General features: G+C 35.8%; 1 protein-coding gene across 1 annotated transcript in view; it reads right to left on the bottom strand.

The window, feature by feature from the left end:
• Window positions 1-260: 260 nt before the first annotated feature.
• Window positions 261-23549, bottom strand: part of LOC306642717 (uncharacterized protein) — an 87411-nt gene continuing 64122 nt past the window's right edge. Inside the window, exon 3 of the mRNA XM_079108459.1 lies at window positions 261-1220. Within this exon, the coding sequence (XP_078964585.1) occupies window positions 1172-1220 (49 nt within the window). The 3' untranslated portion in view covers window positions 261-1171. The remainder of the gene's footprint in view (window positions 1221-23549) is intronic.

The following is a 23549-nucleotide window of genomic DNA, read 5'->3' as shown; positions in this document are numbered from 1 at the left end:
AGACTGTCACTTAGTGGTGATAAACACCTCCTGGTCGGCATTGGGAGATATTTCTTGGCAGACGAAGGCTGTCAGTGCAGGACCTTCTTTCTCACTCCCTTTCCCAGGCCACATTATCTTGGGGATTTTTCATTTTTCATATCTATTTGGAACAACCACCAAGTGGTCTTGAGCTGTTCTGCAGACACGTAAGCAAAACGGAAATAAGGGTATGAAAAATAATTTTCTTAATTTTTTTCTTAAAAAAAAATTAGAAGTACTAATTTATTAGGGTACAGAGATCCAAATGGTTGGGATTGTATATTCATTAAATTTTCTCCATAGGACTATGGCACAGATGTTCATTTTCATGGTTTTAAGCTTGGTGGAAGAACCATCTGTTTCCACTCTTGCTTATTTCCCAGACACACACCACAGCTGGGCACAAATCATGTAAGAGAAATGTTTATCCAAGCAGAGCTGGAGAAGTCAGGGCTCCAGGTGGTCCCAGGCCTAAGGGGAAGCTCCTTTTCTCAAAGGCTTCTGCTGCAGGGGCCCAGGGTAGGGTGGGCAGGAGCACAGAGTAGGGCATTGAAACTATCCCCCAAACCCTAAAAGAAAAGAGCAAAGACTTGTGATTACCTAGACAGACTGGGAGATAGGGAGAGATGTGACAGTGGGAAATGTAACAGGTTTATGGAAGACACGGAGAATGTCCCTACTGTTGGGTATTTTGTATCCTAAGAAGCTGGAAACCCTGGGGTAGAGGATGTGTGCTTCACTCACTGGAACCAGGAGACCACGGGGACTATTTTTGTTAGTAATAAGGAACAAGTTCCAAAGAGCGAATGGGAAACTAACACTACATGAAAGTACATGGACATCTAGGGCCAAGTCAACAAAGTGCATCAGGTAAAGAAGTGAGTATCAATTAGTATTAATTAGTCTCCACTGTAAAGATTCATATTTCTGAAATGACAGATTGACTTCCAACATGAAGGTTGCACATCTGTGTCCTGGGTGGGCAAAAAGGGACTGGACTTGAGCTCCCATTACACCCACAACCACGTACCTTCCTGCAGCACCAAAACTGTGATCCAAACATGGCAGTCCCACCCTCACGTCCTACGTCACCCCCACTCAGGGGAAGTGGAGGTTTGGAAAATGAAGGTATTCCTCTTCGCACAGGCATTTATATTTCTGAGGTCTTCTTCAATCTCAACTCTCCTCCCTCAGTCTGCCTGCAAGAAACACAAAACACATAATAGATTGAAGAGACAAAATATGATTCCATTCATTTTTATTGTACTATTTCATTTCAAATGTGTCAGGCACCACAGTCTTCACATTGCTTAGCCAAAGCCTGAAGCATACCACCTAAATCTTTGAAATAGATGTAGAAGTAGAGGCAAAAATTTCCTATGCTCTTTTGGGGGTATACCTGACAGAGTATTATTTACTAACACTGGTAACATATTTCATCCAAAATGGAGCACTTGGTGACTCAAGGATGGGCCTAGAACTTTTGGACAAGGTGACATTTAAAAATATAACACAGGAAGTGTCATGATGCCTTATGAATAGTGGTTCCATTTTTAGTCTGATATTCCAGGAGAAAAATGCTTCTGGACAATAACATAAACCTTGCTCCATCAGCGATTACATCTCTGTATCAAAAGACAATTAATTCGGTTCAGAAGGGCTTGACCATGGAGGATCCAAGATGGTGGACTAGAGGTTGACTGCATCTCCTGTTGCTCCAGATCCCAGGATTGAAGAAGGGGAGGCATTGAGAGACTTGTACTAACATATAGCCACGGGGTGAGTCTCCCCCACGGGGTGAGCTCGGCCCGGGTGGCAGGCCCGGACAGGGGCAGCATCTCAGAACAGGGCAGGGCAGCAAGAGTCTTCCCCAGGCAGCCCTGCTCCCTCCAGTGGCAGGCTCCTTCCATGGGGCGATCCAAGATGGCAGACTAGAGGGTGACTGCATCTCCTGTCGCTCCAGAACCCAGGATTGAAGAAGGGGAGGCATTGAGAGACTTGGACTAACATAGAGCACGGGGTGAGTCTCCCCCACCAGGTGAAGTTCGGCCCGGGTGGCAGTCCTGGACAGGGGCGGCTTCTCAGAACAGGGAAGGGCAACTAGAGTCTTCCACAGGCAGCCCTGCTCCCTCCGGCGGTGGGCACCTTCCACGGCCAGCTTCTCAGAGCAGGCTGCCCAGTGAGAACCTTTGTGCACTGAGCCACCTCCAAGTCCCAGATCCAGAGGCAATCTCCAGCCCACAGGCAGCCTGTGGGACCAGGGCAGGGCAGCCAGAGACTTCTCCAGGCAGCCCTGCTCCCTCCGGTGGGAGGCTCCTTCCACAGCCAGCTTCTTGGAGCCTTTCTGCACAGAACCAGCTCCAAGTCCTGGACCCAGCAGCGGGCCCAGGCCCGCAGGATCTTCAGGGACCAGGGCACGGCATCCAGTGACTTCCCCAGGCAGCCCTGCTCCCACCGGTGGCAGGCTCCTTTCACGGCCAGCTACTCAGAGCAGGCCACCCTATGAGAGTCTTTCCGCATAGAGCCAGCTCCAAGCCCTGGAATCAGTAGCAGGCTAGGGGCAGCTTTCATCAGAAACACTGCATTATGAAGTTTCTCCAAGACATCAGACTACTGAAGTCTGGGAGGTGATATACTGGAAATCTACAGGGACACTATCAGCCAATAGAGGAAATCTGCAATATCTCAGAGTCCAATATCTGACCAATACAAGAAAACAAGGGAAGAAAATGTCCCAAACAAACCTAGATATTATATCAATAAAACCCAATGATAGCACAGCAGAAGAAATGTCAGAAAGGGAGTTCAGAATGTACATAATTAAAAGAATCAGGGAAGCAAACGAGGAGATGAAAGAGCAAACGCAGGCATTAAATGATTGCGCCAATCAACAGTTAAAAGAGCAAATACCAGAAGCAAGAGATCATTTCAATAAAGAGTTAGAGATACTGAAAAAAAAAAAAACAGAAATCCTTTAAATGAAGGAAACAATAAACCAAGTTAAAAACTCCATAGAAAGCATAACCAATAGGATAGAACACCTGGAAGACAGAACCTCAGGCATTGAAGACAGAATATTTAATCCTGAAAACAAAGTTGACTAAACAGAAAAGATGGTAAGAAATCATGAACAGAATCTACAAGAATTATGGGATATCATGAAAAGGCCAAATTTAAGAATTATTGGGATTGAGGAAGGCTTAGAGAAACAAACCAAAGGAATGAACAATCTATTCAATGAAATAATATCACAAAATTTCCCAAATCTCAAGAATGAAATGGAAAACCAGATACAAGAGGCTTATAGTACTCCAAATATACAAAATTACAACAGACCCACACCAAGGCACATTATTATGAAAATACCTAACATACAAAATAAAGACAGAATTGTAAAGGCCGTGAGAGAAAAGAATCAAATTACATTCAGGGGGAAACCAATAAGAATATCAGCAGATTTTTCAATCCAGACCCTAAGAGCTAGAAAGGTCTGGAATGACATTTATCAAGCCCTGAAAGAAAACGGATGCCAACCAAGAATCTTATACCCAGCAAAACTTACTTTCAGATTTGATGACGAAATAAGATCCTTCAATGATAAACAAAAGCTAAAGGAATTTACAAAAAGAAAGCCAGCATTACAGAACATTCTCAGCAAAATATTCCATGAGGAAGAGATGAAAAACAACGATGCAAATCAGCAATGGGAGGAACTAGCCTAAAGGAATATCCAAATAAAGGAGAAACCAAATCATGTCAAAAACCAAAAATGAGTCAAATGTCTGGGAATACAAATCATATCACAATAATAACCCTGAGTGTTAATGGCCTGAACTCATCAATCAAAAGGCATAGACTGGCAGATTGGATTAAAAAGAAAAATCCAACAATATGCTGCCTGCAAGAGACTCACCTCATAGAAAGAGATACCCATAGACTAAAGGTGAAAGGATGGGAAAAAATATACCATGCACATGGACACAGCATAAAAGCTGGAGTATCCATCCTCATTTCAGATAATGTGGACTTCAAGCCAAAACTAGTCAGAAGGGATAAAGAAGGACATTACATACTGCTTAAGGGAAGCATAAATCAGCAAGACATAACAATCATTAATATCTATGCCCCAAACATTGGCTCATCCATGTACGTCAAACAAATCCTTCTCAATACCAGAAATCAAATAGACCACAACACAATAATACTAGGTGACGATAACACACCTCTCTCACCACTGGATAGATCCTCCAAACAAAACTTGAACAAAGGAACCATAGATCTCAATAACACAATCAACAATTTAGACTTAACCGATATATATAGAATATACCATCCAACAAAGAGCGAATACACTTTCTCCTCAGCAGCACATGGATCCTTCTCTAAAATAGACCATATATTATGCCACAAAGCTACTGTTAGCAAATATAAGAAGATAGAGTTAGTACCTTGTATTCTACCAGATCATAATGGAGTGAAACTAGAAATAAATGACAGAATAAAAAACAGAAACTTCTCCAATACCTGGAGATTAAATAATACACTATTATATGATGAATGGATAACAGAAGACATCAGGAGGGAAATAAAAAATTCTTAGAAGTAAACGAGAACAAAGACACATCATATCAAAATCTCTGGGACACTATGAAAGCAGTACTTAGAGGAAGATTTATTTCATGGGGCGCTTCAACAAAAGAAGTAGAAATCAACAAATAAATGACTTAACACTACAGCTCAAAGCCCTAGAAAAAGAAGAACAGACCAACACCAAAAGTAGTAGAATACAGGAAATAGTTAATATCAGAGATGAAATTGAAACAAAAGAAACACTCAGAAAAATTAACAAAATAAATAGTTGGTTCTTTGAAAAAATAAACAAAATTGATAAACCCTTAGCCACACTAACAAAGAGAAAGAGGGAGAAAACTCAAATTACTAAAATTCGGAATTAACAAGGAAATATCACAACAGACATGAGTGAAATACAAAACATAATTAGAAGCTATTTGGAAAATCTATATTCCAACAGAAGACATCAACAAATTTCTAGGGACATATGAATTACCTAAACCGAACGAGGAGGATATACACAACTTAAATAAAAATCAACTTCAAGCAGTGAAATAGAAGAGGTCATCAAAAGCCTACCAACAAAGAAAATTCCAGGACCAGATGGGTTCTCAGCCGAGTTCTACAAAACCTTAAAGGAGAGCTCATTCCAATACTTCTCAAAGTATTCCATGAGATAGAAGAGGAGGGAAACCTCCCAAACTCATTCTATGAAGTCAATATCACCCTGATACCTAACCAGAGAGAGATACATCGAGGAAAGAAAATTTCAGACCAATATCCTTAATGAACACTGATGCAAAAATTCTCAACAAAATCTTAGCAAATCGCAAACAAAAATGTATTAAAAAGATAGTGCACCACGATCAAGTGGGTTTTATCCCAGGGATGCAAGTTTGGTTCAACATCCGGAAATCAATAAATGTCATTCACCATATCAACAGACTTAAAGTTAAGAATCACATGATTATTTCGATAGATGCAGAAAGCACATTCGATAAAATACAACATCGTTTCATGCTCAAAACACTAGAAAAAATAGGGATAGTGGGAACATTCCTTAACATTGTAAAGACCATCTACGCTAAGCCCATGGCTAATATCATTCTAAATGGTGAAAAACTGAAAGCATTCCCCCTAAAAACTGGAATAAGGCAGGGATGCCCTCTTTCACCACTTCTATTCCACATTGTCCTTGAAACTCTAGGCAGAGCAATTAGACAAACCAAAGAAATTAAAGGGATACGAATAGGAAAAGAAGAACTCACACTATCCCTGTTCGCTGATGACATGATTATATATTTAGAGGAACCTGGAAATTCCACCAGAAAACTTTTAGAATTCATAGGTGAATTCAGTAAAGTAGCAGGTTACAAGGTCAATGCTCATAAATCTAATGCATTTTTATACATAAGTGATGAATCTTCAGAAAGAGAAGTGAGGAAAACTACCCCACTCACAATAGCCTCGAAAAAAATAAAATACTTGGGACTCAATCTCACAAAAGAGGTGAAAGACCTCTACAATGAGAACTACAGAACACTAAAGAAAGAAATTAAAGAAAACCTTAGAAGATGGAAAGATCTCCCATGTTCTTGGATAGGAAGAAGTAATATTGTCAAAATGGTCATACTACCTAAAGTGCTATACAAATTCAATGCAATTCCAATTAAAATCTCAATGATGTACCTTGCAGAAATAGAGCAAGCAATTATGAAATTCACCTGAAAGAATAAGAAACCCAGAATAGCTAAAGCAATCCTCAGTAGAAAAAGTGAAGCAGGGGGTATCACAATACCAGAACTTCAACTCTACTACAAAGCAATAGTAACAAAAACAGCATGGTATTGGTACCAAAATAGAAAGGTAGATCAATGGTCCAGAATAGAGGACATGGACACAAACCCAAATAAATACAATTTTCTAATACTGGACAAAGGGGCCAAAAATATGCAATGGACAAAAGATAGCCTCTTCAACAAATGGTGCTGGGAAAACTGGAAAACCATATGCAACAGAATAAAATTAAACCCCTATCTCTCACCCTGCACAAAACTCAACTCAAAATGGATCAAGGACCTCTGAATCAGACCAGAGACCCAGCATCTTATAAAAGAAAAAGTAGGTCCAAATCTTCAACTTGTTGGCTTAGGATCAGACTTCCTTAACAGGACTCCCACACACAAGAAATAAAAGCAAGAATCAATACCTGGGATAGATTCAAACTTAAAAGCTTTCTCTCAGCAAAGGAAACTATCAGTAATGTGAAGAGAGAGCCTACAGAGTGGGAGAATATCTTTGCCACTCATACTTCAGATAGAGCACTAATCTCCAGATTCTATAAAGCACTCAAAAAACTCTACACCAAGAATACAAATAATCCAATCAACAAATGGACTAAGGAAATGAAGAGACACTTCACAGAAGATGTACAAGCAATCAACAAACATATGAAAAAATGTTCAACATCTCTAGTAATAAGAGAAATGCAAATCAAAACTACCCTAAGATTCCATCTCACCCCAATTAGAATGGCGATTATCAAGAACATAAGCAACAATAGGTGTTGGCGAGGATGTGGGGAAAAAGGTGCACTCATACATTGCTGGTGGGGTTGCAAATTAGTGCAGCCACTCTGGAAAGCAGTGTGGAGATTCCTCAGAAAACTTGGAATGGAAGCACCATTTGACCCAGCTATCCCATTCCTTGGCCTATACCCAAAGGACTTAAAATCAGCATACTACAGAGATACAGCCACATCAATGTTCATAACTGCTCAATTCACCATAGCCAGATTGTGGAACCAACCTAGATGTCCTTCAATTGATGAATGGATAAAGAAACTGTGGTATATATATACAATGGAATATTACTCTGCCATAAAGAATGATAAAATTATGGCATTTGCAGGAAATGGATAAAATTGGAGATTATCATGCTAAGTGAGATAAGCCAATCTCAAAAAACCAAACGACAAATGATCTCGCTGATAAGCGGATGATGACATGTAATGCGGGGTGGGAGGGGACAGTGTTGGGGTTAGGGTTAGGTTTAGGGTTAGGGTTAAGGAAGGTGGCAAGAATGGAGGAAGGAAGGACTGTATAGAGGGAAAAGAGGGGTGGGAGGGGTGGGGGGAAGGAAAAAATAAAGACAATTCTTCAGAGAGATGGTATACTCGAGTGAGGGGTACAGACTACAGCTCCTATAATCAGGACAAAACTAAAATGGTGGAGATGGAAGGAGACCAGGCTGAAATCTATCATGAAAGCACTCACAACTTTCCTCTGTTAAAGTTTCCTTCTTGTTGAAAAATAAGAAATTTTCACATGACTGAAGTATAAGATCCACAGTCTCCTGTGTCCTAAGGTCATTGCTAGTCTACACTACCCGTCAAATAAAAGCTCACCATATTCGATCATGTTTTTGATGATCACACATTTTCCCTCGTCCATAGTGATAGGTGGAGTCTTGATATTAGGGGCACAATTTGGCATCTCTCTTTAGGCTTCTGACCCTGTGTGACAAACAGATATCTCCAGTGACATGGGTGGGGGAAAAGCAGTGTGGACACATGGAAACTGATTCAGATAGGAGGCTACTTTCATAACCACACTGATGAAGCGTTTTTAAAATTTCTTTAGTGAGGAGGAACTGGAACCTGATATCAAAACCCACTGTATGTCCTTTATAGTTCATTGTACATAATTATGTACCATAAACGGTACATGGTTTGTATTCCAGGGTGTGGGATTTCTCGTTCTCAACAAATCCTTTTGTTGACTTCTGTAAGACCCAGCTAAGAACCCCGAGGGCTAATCTGAACTGGGCAGACCTGACCATTGTGAAAGAGCTCCAGGGACCAGGGAGAGCAGCAGGCCCCACAGAATTCTGCCAGGGCTTTTGCACTTACGCTACCCTCTGTCTAGCACTGGATTCTTCCCTACACACCCTCAAGGATTCCCCCCTCATTGTTTTCAGATTTGTACTCAAATACCACCTTCTCAGAAAGGCCTTCCCTGATTATTCTTTTGAAAAATGCAACCCCTGAGCCCTGTTCTCCACCTCCCTTTCCTATTTTTCTTTACTCACTATCACTTACCACCTCTTGACCTCCCACAACAATGCAAGTTCCATGCAGGGAAGGATTCTTGCTGACTGCACTCACCCACATAGACCCACAGGCAGTATACAGTTAGAACAGTACCTGCCTCACAGGGTTGCTGAGATTAAATGGGTTAAAACATATAAAGCCCCTCTGCACAGCATATGGCAATATGCTGGGAACTATGTTTGCTATTGTTTGGGTTTTGTTTTAAACTTTGTGGTAAACCTAATGGGTGGTTATCATTTACCACTTTACAGGTTAGGAAACTGAGGCTCAGTGTCATTTACTTGAAATTCCACATTTGCAGGTCGGCAGAGTCGAGATTCCAATCCAGATCTGATTCCTTATTCTGTGCACTCATCGCCCTGGTTCTGCTTCGGAAGTCCTGGGACAGAATGGAGGCAGAAACCCATTCTTTCTGGAACAAGCTGAAACCCCCAGGATGTTCCAGCCTCAGGAGTGGGAGGCGGGCGATGGAGTCTGCAGAAGCCAGAGACTGTTTACTGCCAGACCTGCATGAATCTGAAATGGTGGGTGGCGCTCTGTGTACTTCCTACCTTCACCAAAAATGTCAGCCAGCCTGCCAATTAAAAAATGACCCCAGAAAATCCATGGATTGGAGACATTTACTTTAAACAGTCATTCACACTTCAGTATTGTATAAAACCCTACATTTTAGAAATTTAGTGGCTCTTTCCTCGAAAACAAGGCTGAATGTCAGCAGAACATCTGTGGCTAGGCCACTCAAATTCACATTATTTTGGTGCTATTTTATTATCTTAGCCAAAGTTTAGAAAGGTAAAGTGTCCTGATATCTCATTCCATGCTGTACTAGAAATTTCATCAGAAATATCTTGAGAATCTTTTGGGAATACTCTTATATTTGATATTTCTACTCACCGCTCAGATGTTTGGTTGGTTTAAAGTAAACATTACTACAAAAGCAGCAAGGGTCAATACATTAGCATCAATTTACAAAAGGTGAGTTCTGGATGTCTTGTTGGCATTTTATAAGGGATCAGTTTGACACAATTCTGTGCTCATTTGAATTAAGGAAATACAAGATGATGGATTAAAAAAAAATCTGAGTGTTAGCAACAGGTGAGGCTTTCTGTGTAAATATACAGAGTTCTTTTTAAAGTAAAAATAGTCCTGTCTTTCTCCTCAGCTAAACTGGCTATCCCCATTGAGTTCCCAAACAGGAGAGGCTTGTAGTGATAATAAAGAGCTGATGTAAGTAACTATATATTTTGTATGTTCTGTAACCAGTTTTTAAAATATTGAATTTTGAAAGAAGAAAACACTAAGTAGGGTAATAAAGAAAACTTTGTTTTAAAACAAAGAAAAGGACTCCAAATATTATTTAGTATATTGAAGATGCTACTTAGTATAGTAAACGATTCAGTGTAAAACCTATACTACAGTTTGTAAAGTCTTAAAATGATAATTTGAAATGTACATGAATTACTAAACATTCCTTCAGAAAGCTTGTATGGCTATAGATTTTAAATGCCAAGGAACAGTGACATCATTCATTCATAATGGGCCTAAAGTGAATGAATAATTTGTGAATTTTGTGTTATCATCTGTAAATATATATTGACCACTTGTTTGGAATCGTCATATTTCTAGATACTTACCTCCTCCCATCTGCAGTATCTCCCCATTTTTCCTTTTGCTCCTTAACTATGTATACATAGTTTTTATAAAAGCCATGAGGGCCTGTAATAAATGTATCATAGATATTTACTTTTTGATTCTCCATTAAAAGTATTTTTAAAATTTTTATTTGTTCTCATTTGTTGTTCATGACAGTAGAATGCATTTATACATTTTGATAGCTCATACAGGAGGGTGATTTCTCATTTTTCTGATTCTACATATTGTAGGATCACAGCAGTCAAGCAGTCTTATATGTACATGAGGTAACAATACTCAACTATCCTTCCTACCCGCATACTCCTTCCCTTCCCTTCACTCCCCTCTACCTGCTTATAAATAGCTAAAATATGGAAGCAACGTGGATGCCCTTCAACACATGAATGGATTAAGGAAATGTGACACAATATTACACAGCTTTAAAGAAGAATGAAATTATGACATTTGCTGGTAAATGGATGGAGTTAGAGAATATCATTAAAACTATATAACTAAGATTCTTTTTCTTATCTATAAAGAGGAGTAAAATGCAGTTGACATTTTGTGATGGTAATATTATGGTTATAAAATTGCTGTAACTCAAAAAAATTATTTCACGGAAACAGTTCTTTTTAAATAGAATACTGGTGATGCTTCTGTTATTTATCCACTGATCCTATTCTAACACATATAAACAGTTGATATCTTCAACCACAGTAGTTTTTCTTTTTGTGCTTTAGAAGGTATGTTTCAAATATGGGAATAAACCACAAAGTTATGCATTTATCAAGCGTTTCTCTACATAGGGTAATCGCTAATATTTTAACGATGAAATACATTTTTTGTGTCAGAGTGAGATCATTTAGTCCTGATTATATTTTAAGAAATAGTGTTGAAAAATATATTGACTTCATGTAACTTTCCAGCAATTTTTGTATATTTTAAGTATGTTTAGATGGCTGTAAACTTTATTCCAGGCACATTGAAATGTGAAAAGTTGTCATGTCTTTTTTATTTCTATGTTACTTCAAGTAGTTAGGATCTATCAAGAAATATAACTCCATAGATTAATCCTAAATTATTTGAGAGCAAAAGTATAAACTTATTAATCTCTTACCAAATTTATTATAATTCACTCTAAAGCAAAAACTTAAGAATTAAAATTCTGAATATCATGATTGATGAAAAGAATTGATTATTATATTTTTAAAAATCTAAGCAGTACTTCAGAAGTAGCATTCATCTTGTGAAAACCACCCTGAATATAATTAAGATAGAACTTTTATAATACAATGTGGATTTATCTAGGTGCTTATGAGAAATAAAAGATTTTATTACATTGGTTCAAATGTCACTCATTTCCAGCGATGGAAGAAAGTGACCAGTTTAATTCCCAACACCTTGACAGAAAGAAACAAAGGTCTACCAGATCCTCAAAGAGGAGAAACAGATGCTCTGATTGTATTTCCAGCTATTCTGTTAGGACAGAAAAGTGGTTTTGCTGTGTACCACTGGGATCTTGGAAGAGGAGGCTTTAAGCTCAGAGATTGGCGAGATTCAGGGGAGGTTTATGAGGCACCCAGGAATCTGCCTAAAAATGAAATGACTCTCTGAGGGAGAAGATAGAGGGGTGAGGTTGGGGAGGTTTGATAGCTATAAAAGCTATGTTATATATCATGTTATTCTTAAGATGGACAAATGAGTCTGAATTTAGTCACTGTTTTTTAAAAATCAGTCCTCTTTTTTTCTGAACATTCGGATTTTTCTAGCTCTTTCCATTCTTTTATAGACCTTTATCTTTCAGTCTCCCAGACAGGACAGGTAAAGAAGGTATTGCTGACTTTGAGAAAAATGTACTTTAGCAAAGGGAAAGCAAAATGATGTCAAAGGCAATTAATTATTTAGGCCTGAACCAAACATTTTCTTGTTATTAGACCCATATGATCCCTGTAGTCTATTATCCATTCTAGCTTGTCCTTGTAGTTTCTTCATCTTTTGTTGGACTTAGTGTGTTTTACTAGGATATCACTGATGTTATGTTTGCTCTGTTTTGTCTGCCTGCATTGTAAAAGAAAATTTTAATTTTTTGTTCCTTTTAAAAATTATGATCATTTAACTGACAAATTGCATTTGTAGAAATGACTCAAATATAAAAACTTAGTTTATTTTGAGTGTGATGTGACAGAACCAATCTTAATTTAATTTTCCATCTCCAAATTAGGATTCTAACATAAAATTGCCTGCTGAGCTTTGGAAGCTGTGAATTTAAAAACCAAAAGCTGAACTTTTAGAGTTTTGCATACAAAATGGGAAGCAATAAATTCTTAGAATAATGACTGTTAAATAGTACTTCTTCCCCGCAAAATGGTTTTCAGTTCCAAACTCTTAACGGAATTGCATTTACAGTTTCACTGACACGTACATTTTAATAGTGGTCAATAAAAAGTAAGATCAGAAATCTCTGGAAACTTGAATTAAGTACTCTAAAAATAGAATTAAATATATTATCAATGAACACTGGATTTCTGCTATAGCAAAACTTCTGACATCCAAACATGTCTTATCAGAATCAATTAAATTTTGTGAAGCTTGAAAATTTTTGCAAAGTATATTGGAAAATATTGGAAGTGATTTTAATAGACTCCTTGCTTTTCAAAATTAATTTGTCTTCAGTATTTTTGTACATGTTTTTATACCACAAATTAATAGAGTTAACTACTTATTTAAAAATTTCACATAGTTGGTGATGAGCAATTTTTTGACACCAAGCTATTTCAGGAAAGGATCAAAATATTTATATGCCTCCAGTTAAGAATTTTCAGTTGAAAACACTTTATTGAGTCTTATGGGAAAAAAAAAATCTATAAATCTAACAAAGTAGGTTACCCAGTTGACTAATCAGAAAAATATGAGAATTTGGCATGCTTTTTAAGCTCCTGCATTTCTTGCAGGTGGATCTGTAATATCTTATTATGAGATTATGGGCTGTATCATGAAGCTGAAGTACCAGTTTTGGACCCAGTGTCCAACTTATTTTATTTCTGTTATGAAAATACCTGGTGATCTATTCATTCCATGAATTGAGAGCACTGCCAACTTCTATGTTGCAGTTTTCAGTTCATATGAATCTATTTTCTATCGAAGAAACCACCAACCACTTGTGTATGTTAACTTCCATCATTACAATTATTATTTGGCTTTTTAAAAGATCAGGTGTTTGTTTTAAAGAGTAGAGAATAGGAAAAGTGACCTTAAGATAAAGATGTGGATAGGTCAGTGATGAGTTGATTCTTCCCCTCTCCCTTGATGTGCACATTTATTTTGTACTTGTACAGAATTGTGAGGATCCCTAAGCTCCATTTATGATTAAAACTAGTAGCAATAAATCGAGGAAAGTCATTAGCCTGCTATATTTATTTCCCTCATACAGGCAAATCCTGTTAGAAATTGAAAGTATAATCGAAGATAATTTATAAAATGACTATGAATATTTTAAGACAAAAATTTTTGAACATTCTAATTTTGATAAAATGTTTATAAAATGCTTTAGTTCTTACCCACCAGAAGACTGCCATCAGCATTTCTAATGTGTTTATAACCGCAGTGTTGAAGCACTGCCTCTAAAGCCTATTATATATATATATAATATTATATATTACTATATATAGAAGCCTATTATACATCCGAATTAAAAATTATTCTCCTCACATTCAGAAATTAAAACACTGAAATTCTGTGTTTTGCTCAAAAGCATGCATTCAAAATCTGACATTATTTTGTTAATGATTTTAGTCTGAAACCATTTAATACCATGTTTGTTAATGTTGGTGTACTTTCACTTTTTGTTAGGTCAAAGATATGAATGTGCCCACAGCAATTTCCAGCAGGAAGGGTGAGGAAAGTTTCTAGTGTGTACAAATCATTCCAGCTACCACCTTATTATACTATATTTCATGTTTAAATAAACTATTTGAAGATGGTAGATGGTATTTTATATCTTAGATGAAATAGGTAGATTATTAATTTCCATTTCCATTCAAGAAAGTTAATTGCTCATTGTATGTGCAAAGGGGAGCTTTCCAGTTCTTTGAAATATATTTTAGCAAATGCTGTTTTTTCAGTTTTGCTTGCTCATGTTTTATAATTTTTGGATCTGGCAATTTGAAAAGAAAATCAAAAACAAACTATATCCATCTATTACTGTCTGTGATTCAAGTGCTTGAAAATTCCAAGAGTATGTCTATGTGTCTTCTCTGTTTGGCCTCATTTTGGTATACTTGAAGTCTTTATTTTGTTGTCTTTCTCTTAATTCTGTTAATTTTTTCTCATGGGAGAGAAAACATACCCATTCTTTTATATACTGTACTTCATTCTTTCATCCAGTTCACACTCTTAACTGCTTTGGATTCATATATTTGTTTTTGTTGGTGGAGTCGCTGCAGTTTACCTGCCATAGTGGTGCTCAAGTATAACATAGATGGAAACAATTACTTCTCCAGTGAAATTTAATTATTTTTCTCTTTGTGTTGTGTCAACTATGTAACCTTATATATTTAAGAACTAGGTTGTATTTTACCACAATTACAAGACGTAGTAAAATATATAATATTTATGTTTTTTTCAGTACCAACCAGTCATACTTCTTTGGGTACTAGAGAAAATATCATAACTTTTGTACTTTTCCTTTTAGGAGTGTCCTTATAGAATACTTTCAGAGCATAACTATTGGATACTGCCCACTGCACATATTATCTCAAGTGTGGTGAATTGCTCCCACATTAAATGTTTAAATGAGAATATTTGTGAAAAATGATTTATACATCTTTATTATATGATTGGCTAAGCATAAGTCTGAACTGCAACTGATCGGGTGACAAAAATATTCCATGCTTTATAGACATTAATCCATTACTGACTTTGGTTTCAGTTCTCTTGTATTGGAAGCGTTATATATATTTTCTGGCCTCCAACTTTTTTGGCCCTTGAAAACCTCATAGGGTCTGGGCATTGTGCCCCTACTGCTATAAATTCTCTCTGGCTAAGATCCCATTTTCCATGTGCCTGCTCATAAAATATGGGAATGTTTCCATTCCTGTAGCTCTCAGTGAAATTTTCACCTAGGGAAGTGACAATTAAACTTATCCATCTAAGTTTAATCATCAGGATATGTGGATTGCTTCTTTCATAGTATTGGAATAAGTTGGCCTTAATTATTTGGTTGTTTTCTATTTCTGATTTTATAGAGGCAAGGACTATGTCTATTTTCTTTAAACTAATGCTTACAATTGTCACTGCATATTAGGTGAACACAAAAAATGCTTATAAAGAAAAGGTAAAATCTCATTATGTTTAAATGCACAATAGATGTTGCCTCCCTGATAGGGATCCACATTTACTCTGCACTGCACCCTACCTACACAATTGCTTCCACAAATTCAGTGTTTCTAGTATACTGAGCCTGGCGAAGCATGTTTTTTTACTTAAAGTTTAGAAAGTTTATAACAATATGAACCTTATCAATCACTTGCACTTTGGTAAGATCATTTCATTTACTTTTACAATTTGTATTTATCTTCATTCCTTTCAATTCTCTAACTTCATGAAACTTTATGCTTTAAAAGAAGTGTATTTCTTTTTTCTTCTTCAAATCTTTGGTTCTCAATCTTGACCTATTTTGCTTCCATCGGGAAATTTTTTTGATGATTATAGATAATTTTGGTTGTCATAAATGGGAATAGGATAAGTTATGCTATCATCTTTGAGTAGATAAATAGGTGCTGCTAAAACTTTTAAATTGTTAAATGGGAGTCCAAGAAACAAAGGATGATCTACTCCCAAATGTCAATAGTGCTCAAGTTACAAAATCCTATTCTGATCATCCACTTTTAAATAGTTACCTGTGATCTTTACTTAAAATAATTCAATTTAAATATATTATTTGAAATAATTCATCTTGTTTTATTTCAATTAATAAATTTTTGATTCTGAAAAAAAAAAAAAGAACTAGGTTGTACGGTCAGGAATATCTTCCTTTACATTTTCGAATTGTGTGTACTACTAATAAGTCAGGTAAACTTAATTTCAGTAAATTTTAGTGTTAAGAAAGTTAAGTTTTAGTAAAAGTTAACTTATTGCTTCGCATATATCTTACTGAAAAAAATTAACAAAGATGAAAATTACTTTATACCTCTGTCAGCAAGTGGATTTCCTAATGGCAGATTACTTCATTTATATTTCATGATTTAATAAAAATCTTTCAGACTTTACTTTGATGGAAATCTGAAAACAAAATTTGGTTTATGGTCACTCTGATGCTCACTGCCTGAGTAACATTTTAAACCATACTATAATACATATATATATGTAATTATGTATACAGAGAATTATATATATATATATATATATATATATAAAATTGATGGCTCATTTAATCATCTACTTTCTAATCAAAAACCTTTTTATTTTTCTTCTCCACATTTAATATTATTCACAGTCTGATTTCTTAAAATGTCAAATACATCTTAAAGTACATACTACACTATATACTTAAATTTCCTACAACTTCAATTTATGATGTACTACACAAAAGTATTGAACATGCTTGAGGAATAATTTGAGTCTCTTAATTTATCCGCATGTTCTAAATGGACCCCATACTTTGATTGTCTATGACTGTCTGCTTATATTTAGAAGAATTATAGATTGTATGTAGAAACTTCTTTTTTTATAATAAAAATGTGGTAATATATGCTATTTAAATCAATTGCTATATCAAATTTATAATTCTCATTAACAGTCCACAATCCAACATCATCTTTTGTCAAAAAGATAACAAGATACTTTTTAAAAATTCTCATTTTCTTTGTTTATGTTTAGTTTAGCTGTGCATGGTACAGGGTATTATGGAAAATAAGGCTTTATGACATTAAATTTAATAGTAAAATACTTATGTTTTACTATTTATAAATGCAAACCATAGGATCCACATGTACATATTCTTTTTCACAATAACATTCTTTAATACTTCATAACTTTAAAAATAATTATGTTCAAATACAGTCTACTTATCATTTGTATTTTTATGGAAATTACAAAGTGCAAATATTGGCATTTTAGTTAGAAAAATTACAAAATTCCTTTACCTGGAAAAATGATGCTAGTTTCATAATGCCTGCAATTTTGTAAAATAACTTTTGTTCCTTTGGCAGACAACAAGCATTCTGGTAAAAACATGTTTTCAGGGTGGTAAATCTGTTTGAGCTGAATTCTTCTTTGATCCTAAACTATTCTAAATTTTGGTAGCTAGAACTTTAACTTTTTACTTTTGAATATGGTACTTACTACCCTAAATAAACATCTTTTGGAGGAGTGGGAGGGAAGTGGGGTATAACATAAACTTCCCTGCTTCAGGTACCTATAAATGTATGTCAATCAAATTTTCAGTAGTGTGTTAAGAACAGCTAACCTCCATTAAATCATAAAAATTGAATTCTTTAGCTCTGTATGGTCTTTAGTTGGGGTATGGAGTGTGAGTCATCTCACCCTCTTTATTGCCTATGTGGTCCATATCTATTAATATTATTTTACTAACTTTTCTATTTTTGATTCTGAGTTGATGATTTTTGGCTTTTATTTCATTGCTTAACAATGTTTGTATCCTCTATTCAGCAAATGGTTTACAATGACCTATTTTGTATCAGTCAAGAGTTTTCTCAGGTAACAGTTTTATTATTATTATTTTAGTTAGCAAAAGAGGTAGGATTACATAAAAGACAAAATCTAAAATTATGAAAGGAGACTTTAAAAACTATTAGATTCCTCAGATATTATCTTACATATATGTAATCTGAACAAACCGGAAGTTTTGTTTTTGTTAGTTATTAACTTTCTACTTTTGTGCAAGATGATGCCACTGAACTCATGCTTGTTGGCTTTGCCTTATTAAGTTGAAAGGGATTATATCATGTTTTACTACATAAAAGTGATGAAATCTTATTGGTATATAAATTATACCAGAAATATGAATACTATTGATTTTCACATTCAGAAAAATGACATACATGCATTTTCTTTTATTTTTAAGCATAGTTTCTTCCAAAATTATTTCACAAATTTTGTTTTCCTATTAAGAGAAAAGCCAAATATTCTGCACTAGTGGTTCTGACTGGAAATTTTATTTCATTCATTTACATATGCTTTTCCCTCTCTAAAATTCTGTACTACAAATTAAACATGCTGTTGAATCTGTAGAAAACATTTTTAATCATTAGAATTTTTTCTAATGCATAGGAATGTTGGAATGATCTTTTTCTTTGCAGATTCATCTTTAAGCAAAACTTTTCTCTTTGAATTCAGACTTCACTTAAAACCCTGATTTGTGTGTATGTGTGTGTTCTAGAAATTTTGTAGCAGTTTAGAAGAAACCCCACAATTTTAAGAACCAATTTTATTGTTTTGAAATATTATGTGTTCAGCCCTGAATAAAGAAACTAAAATAAAATTTATTTCTTTTAAGTTTTATTTCAAAGCACATATTGATAATAAATGCCATTTAAAAAAACTGTTTGCAAGAGATGTTTAATAAGGAAACTAATGTAATTTATGCTCTCTGCTTATATGTCCCCTAAATCAAAATATATGTAAAGGTTTAGCTTTTGTCATGTGAATATTGCCTGATACCCATTTGTACCCATTATTTCTATTTCAATCTTGACATTGTTATTATAGCATATATTCCCTGTATTTTATAATGTGTCAACTGTTTTCTCTTTATAGATTAGTATTCAGAGTAACCATCTTATAACAATTCAATCCACATTCTGGTTTCTAAAATTGTTATGTGAAAATTCTTTTTCATTGTCTTCCATTGTCAGTGTTTTATGATGAACTACACCTGAATTGTACATTTTCTTTTTCTTTTATTTACTTCTCTATACGGGCTGGCTTAGAGGGAACACCAGCCCGCACCATATTAGCTGTAAAGAATATGAATCTTCCTGAGATTATCAAGAAATATTAACATTGGAGACATCAGTACAAAAGTGCCAAAACTGCCCTCTTTTAAATAAAATACTAAAAAGGTCACTCCCACTTCTCCAGGGGGAAAAGTTTACCATGCAGTCATTTACCAAAAATAGTGGAGGGGAGTGTGAACTTTTGCTCTTGGATTGAAGTCAAGATACTGTAGAGAAATTGTGTAAAATCAGTATGGAAGGTCAATGTTGCTTTTCTCGCTCAGTGGTTTTAAAGAAATTGAGTAGTTCCGGTGTGATTTTTTTTCTTTTTAAAACTGCATTCCTATGCCCACTTAAGTCATGCCTCTGTGTATTGGCTATTTCAGTATTGAAAAGTAAGATATTTCTTTAATCTTTAATACAACCTACAATGTTGGTGTTTTGTATAAACCATCCTGCAGCATTCCTTAATTCTCTCTGTTATTTGTCACAATTATTATTTAAAGAACCAAGTGTGTATTGCAGGAAAACATTATGACCTTTATCTCTTAGTTTAAATCAATTCCAAGGTAACTGGACTTCTAAAGTACCTGTTTGCCTGATACAACTTTAGCAATAATTTTTATGACCCTCTGATTCAACAAAGTAAATAAAAATATGTTTGTCACTGTTAAGCAATTGTTAATGCTGATTTTTAATATATTATCATGTTTTTAACATTTAGAAGCTCAGTAAATTATTCTGAAATCAGTTATTTCACAAGTCAAAGGTAGTATATTTTACAGCATATTTACTGTGTACGATATCTACAGTGGGAGATGACAATTTTTAAAAAACATACATTAACAAAATGTAAAATCATCTTTACATAAATAGCTTTAACCTTACTTCTTACATCTTCCTGCCTAGCTGATGGAAAAGATTTCAGCAAGTACCAATTTGATCTTGAACACAAAAACTTTGTAAAGCTAAACTAATTCTTTTAAGTCCTGAAACTCACATATTTAAATTTCTCATAATTGGCTCATAATTCTTATTTGGTCTTATCTCAGGAACTGTGTGTGTGTGTGTGTGTGTGTGTGTGTGTGTGTGTATAAATTAAGGAATTAGATCACATGATATTCAAGAGGTTGATGTCAAACCCCAGGTCTGCGTGGTGAGTAGGTAAGTCAAAGACCCAGGATTGCTGACAGTGCATCTACAGGCAGGCTCCAGACCCGGGAGAACCAGTGTTCCTATTCACATCCTAAATCAAGAGAAAGACAGGGTTCCAGTTCAAAGCAGTGAGGCACAAGAAACTTTCTTTGTAAGGGAAAAGGGGCCAGGCTTTTAGGTTTAGGCCTTCAACTGATGGGATGAGTCCACTCACAGAAGTCAAGGCGGTCTGCTCTACTCAGACCAACACTTAAATGTTAGTGTCCTCCAAAACCGCATTTATAGGAGCACCCAGAATGAAGTTGGACCAAATATCTGGGTATTTATGATCCAGTCAATGTTACACAGAAAATTAATCACCACAGTGTCCTAAGAGTTAGATAAGAAAAATGAATAAGAAGTAAGTTTATATTTTTTAACGGAAGAAAAAATCATGCATGTTTAAATAACCATGAAATAGGGCAGAAAATAGGATAGAAGCTAAACTTCTCTGAGAGTATCTTATTTTGGAATCACTTTAATATTTTACATAATTAGCAAACAAAATGAACTTTTGAAAAATAATCCCCAGAAACTGAAAGAAAAGCAAATGAACTGAACCATTTACTGAGTTGGTTCCCAGAGGAGATTTCACAAGATTTTAAAATGCTTGACTATATACTACTAAAGATAAAAATGAAATACCCTACCTTCCCTGTCTTCCCCCACCCATAGTAATCTCAATGTCAACGGTATTTTTCTTCTCAAACTGTATGTGGGTGGTGGGGGGAGGATAAGGAAAAAGCACATTGGTGTCTGTAGTGGGTGCTATTGTGGACGTCCATCAGGACTGAGGCATTCACACCCTCCGCTGCTGCTTGAGAATTGTCACCAGCTGGAGAGAGCTGTGTCATCCTAAGTCGAGGCTCCTTTCCAAGGACTTCCTGCATCCAAATTGTAAAAACCGATGTCCCTTGGCTAAGGCAGGGCAAGGTCATCCCCACTCTCTTGCTTCCCATGAGATCAGTTGTGGCCTTCATTGCAATTGGACTCTTCACTGTGCCTTAGCATTTCTTTAGATCCTCACAGGTTTTGGTCCCAAAGGCAAATCACAGTAAATGTGCCCATAAATCTCCATCTCAAGTCAGTTTTTCCAGGAAGCCCCTCAAAGCAGTTATTGCCAAGATGAGTTTGAAGAAACAAATTCTTTAAATTTAAATTTTGGAACTGGATCTTCCTGCTAGGCCAGCAGTTGCAGTGTGGATCACCACACATGCTCTAGCAATGTGATTGTTGAATTTTCCACTGATGGTAAACTGGAATGGGATACTGGGACTACTCTAGGGGACAATGCCTCAAGCATTTGAGAGGTCCAAAGGAGGAAGTAATTATAAAGAATGGGGAATTGGATGACTACTTCATTGAATCTGGTCAATCAATGCATTCAAGAAATGCTGAGAGGGATTAATCACCAATTAAGACCAGTACCATGGTAATGTACCCTCAAGGAAATTCTGCCAGTACAGACAAGATTTTACCAAAGGAATGCAACATAAACAAACAGTACTTAATCCTGTGCACATTTTTTTATAGTTGACAGTTGACATAAAGAACAACAGCACCCAAATTTAAATAAAGTTAAACATATCTAAATAAAAGTATAATATATTATGTGGAGGAAGAAATTCACTCTTGACAGAATGTGGATAGTTAATGAGCACCATTAAGAAGTTCACAATTTGAAAGGTCAAAATTATAGATCTGATTGTGTATAGTATCGCACTCTTCATTAATTTCCAGGTCCTTTTCCTAACAGAAGTCATAAAAGACACTGCTCACAATTTTTTAAATGTCATGTGTCTGTGATTTAAAATTTTTTAAATTCATAAGAACATCTTTAATTACCACTGCATTAGCTTTGACATTTTTTAGTTATACCAAGGGCACTCAGCAATCATTTCTCTTTCAGATGTTGCACTGCAAATTTTAAGGACAATATGTGAAGAACTTTGAACAAAGTTCAAACTGGGTTTCTGAACAAATAGCAAATCACGGTAAGCTAAGGTAAATGAATTAGCCCTAATGAAAGATTCATAAATCAATAGAGAAAGTAAGCAGAATATAGAAAAACAAATTAAAATAGATTTTTAGGTTGTCTTCTCTCATGACTTGAGGACTCCACTGGATAAGAACGTTAGCCAAGAAGTTTTTTACTTAGTTAATTTTGTGATTTAACAAACACAGTCTGTTAAACTTTTTACTCTGGCAGCATGAAATCCTATTTTCAGGTGTGCACATGATAAAAACGATACTACTCTAGGGTCTACCAATGCAGTCCTACTGTTTTTAATTCCAAAAATTTCTTCCTAGGTGGATGTCCAAATACCTGAAAAAGGGTCTTGAAGAGCTCTTTGTACACCCATGTTCATAACCTCATTAATCACAGCAGCCAAAATGTAAAGTGACCCATGTGTCCTTTGACAGATGAATATATGAACAAAATATGGTGTGCACCCAATGGAATAGCTTCCAACCTTTACAGGATGGATATTCTGACACTTGCTATGGCACAGTCGAACCTTGAGAACATTACAATAAGTGAAATAACCCAGTCACAAAAAGTCAAATACTGTGTGATTCAGCTTATATAAGGCACCTGGAGTGTTCAGATTCATAGAAGGTAGAAATGTGTTTGTGAGATGGCTGGCGGAAATGTGGAGTTAGTGTTTAGTGGGTACAGAATTAGAGTGGGTGAAGTTTAGAAGGATGAAACTTTCTCGAGGTAGAATGTGCTGATGATTCTGCAAGTATTTGAATATGCTTAGTGCCACTGAATTTTATACTTAAAATGGTTGAAATAGTAAATTTTACATTGTGTGTATGTAATTTTGTCCTAGGGATTGATCCGAGGGGCGATTAACCAGTGAGCCACATCCCCATCCCTTTCTGAAATTTTTAGACAAGGTCTAAGTTGATTACGGCCTCACTAAGTTGCTGAGGCTGGCTTTGAACTTGTGATCCTCCTGCCTCAGCCTCCTGATCAACTGGGAATACAGGCATACACTACAGTCCCCAGCACTACATTTATTTTATCACAGAATAAAATGTCGAGATATTTGTGGGCA

Source organism: Sciurus vulgaris, assembly GCF_902686455.1.
Source record: "Sciurus vulgaris genome assembly, chromosome: 13".
Classification (NCBI taxonomy): Eukaryota; Metazoa; Chordata; class Mammalia; order Rodentia; family Sciuridae; genus Sciurus; species Sciurus vulgaris.
The sequence above is the reverse complement of the archived record's forward strand: the minus strand, read 5'-3'. Positions and strand labels throughout refer to the sequence as shown.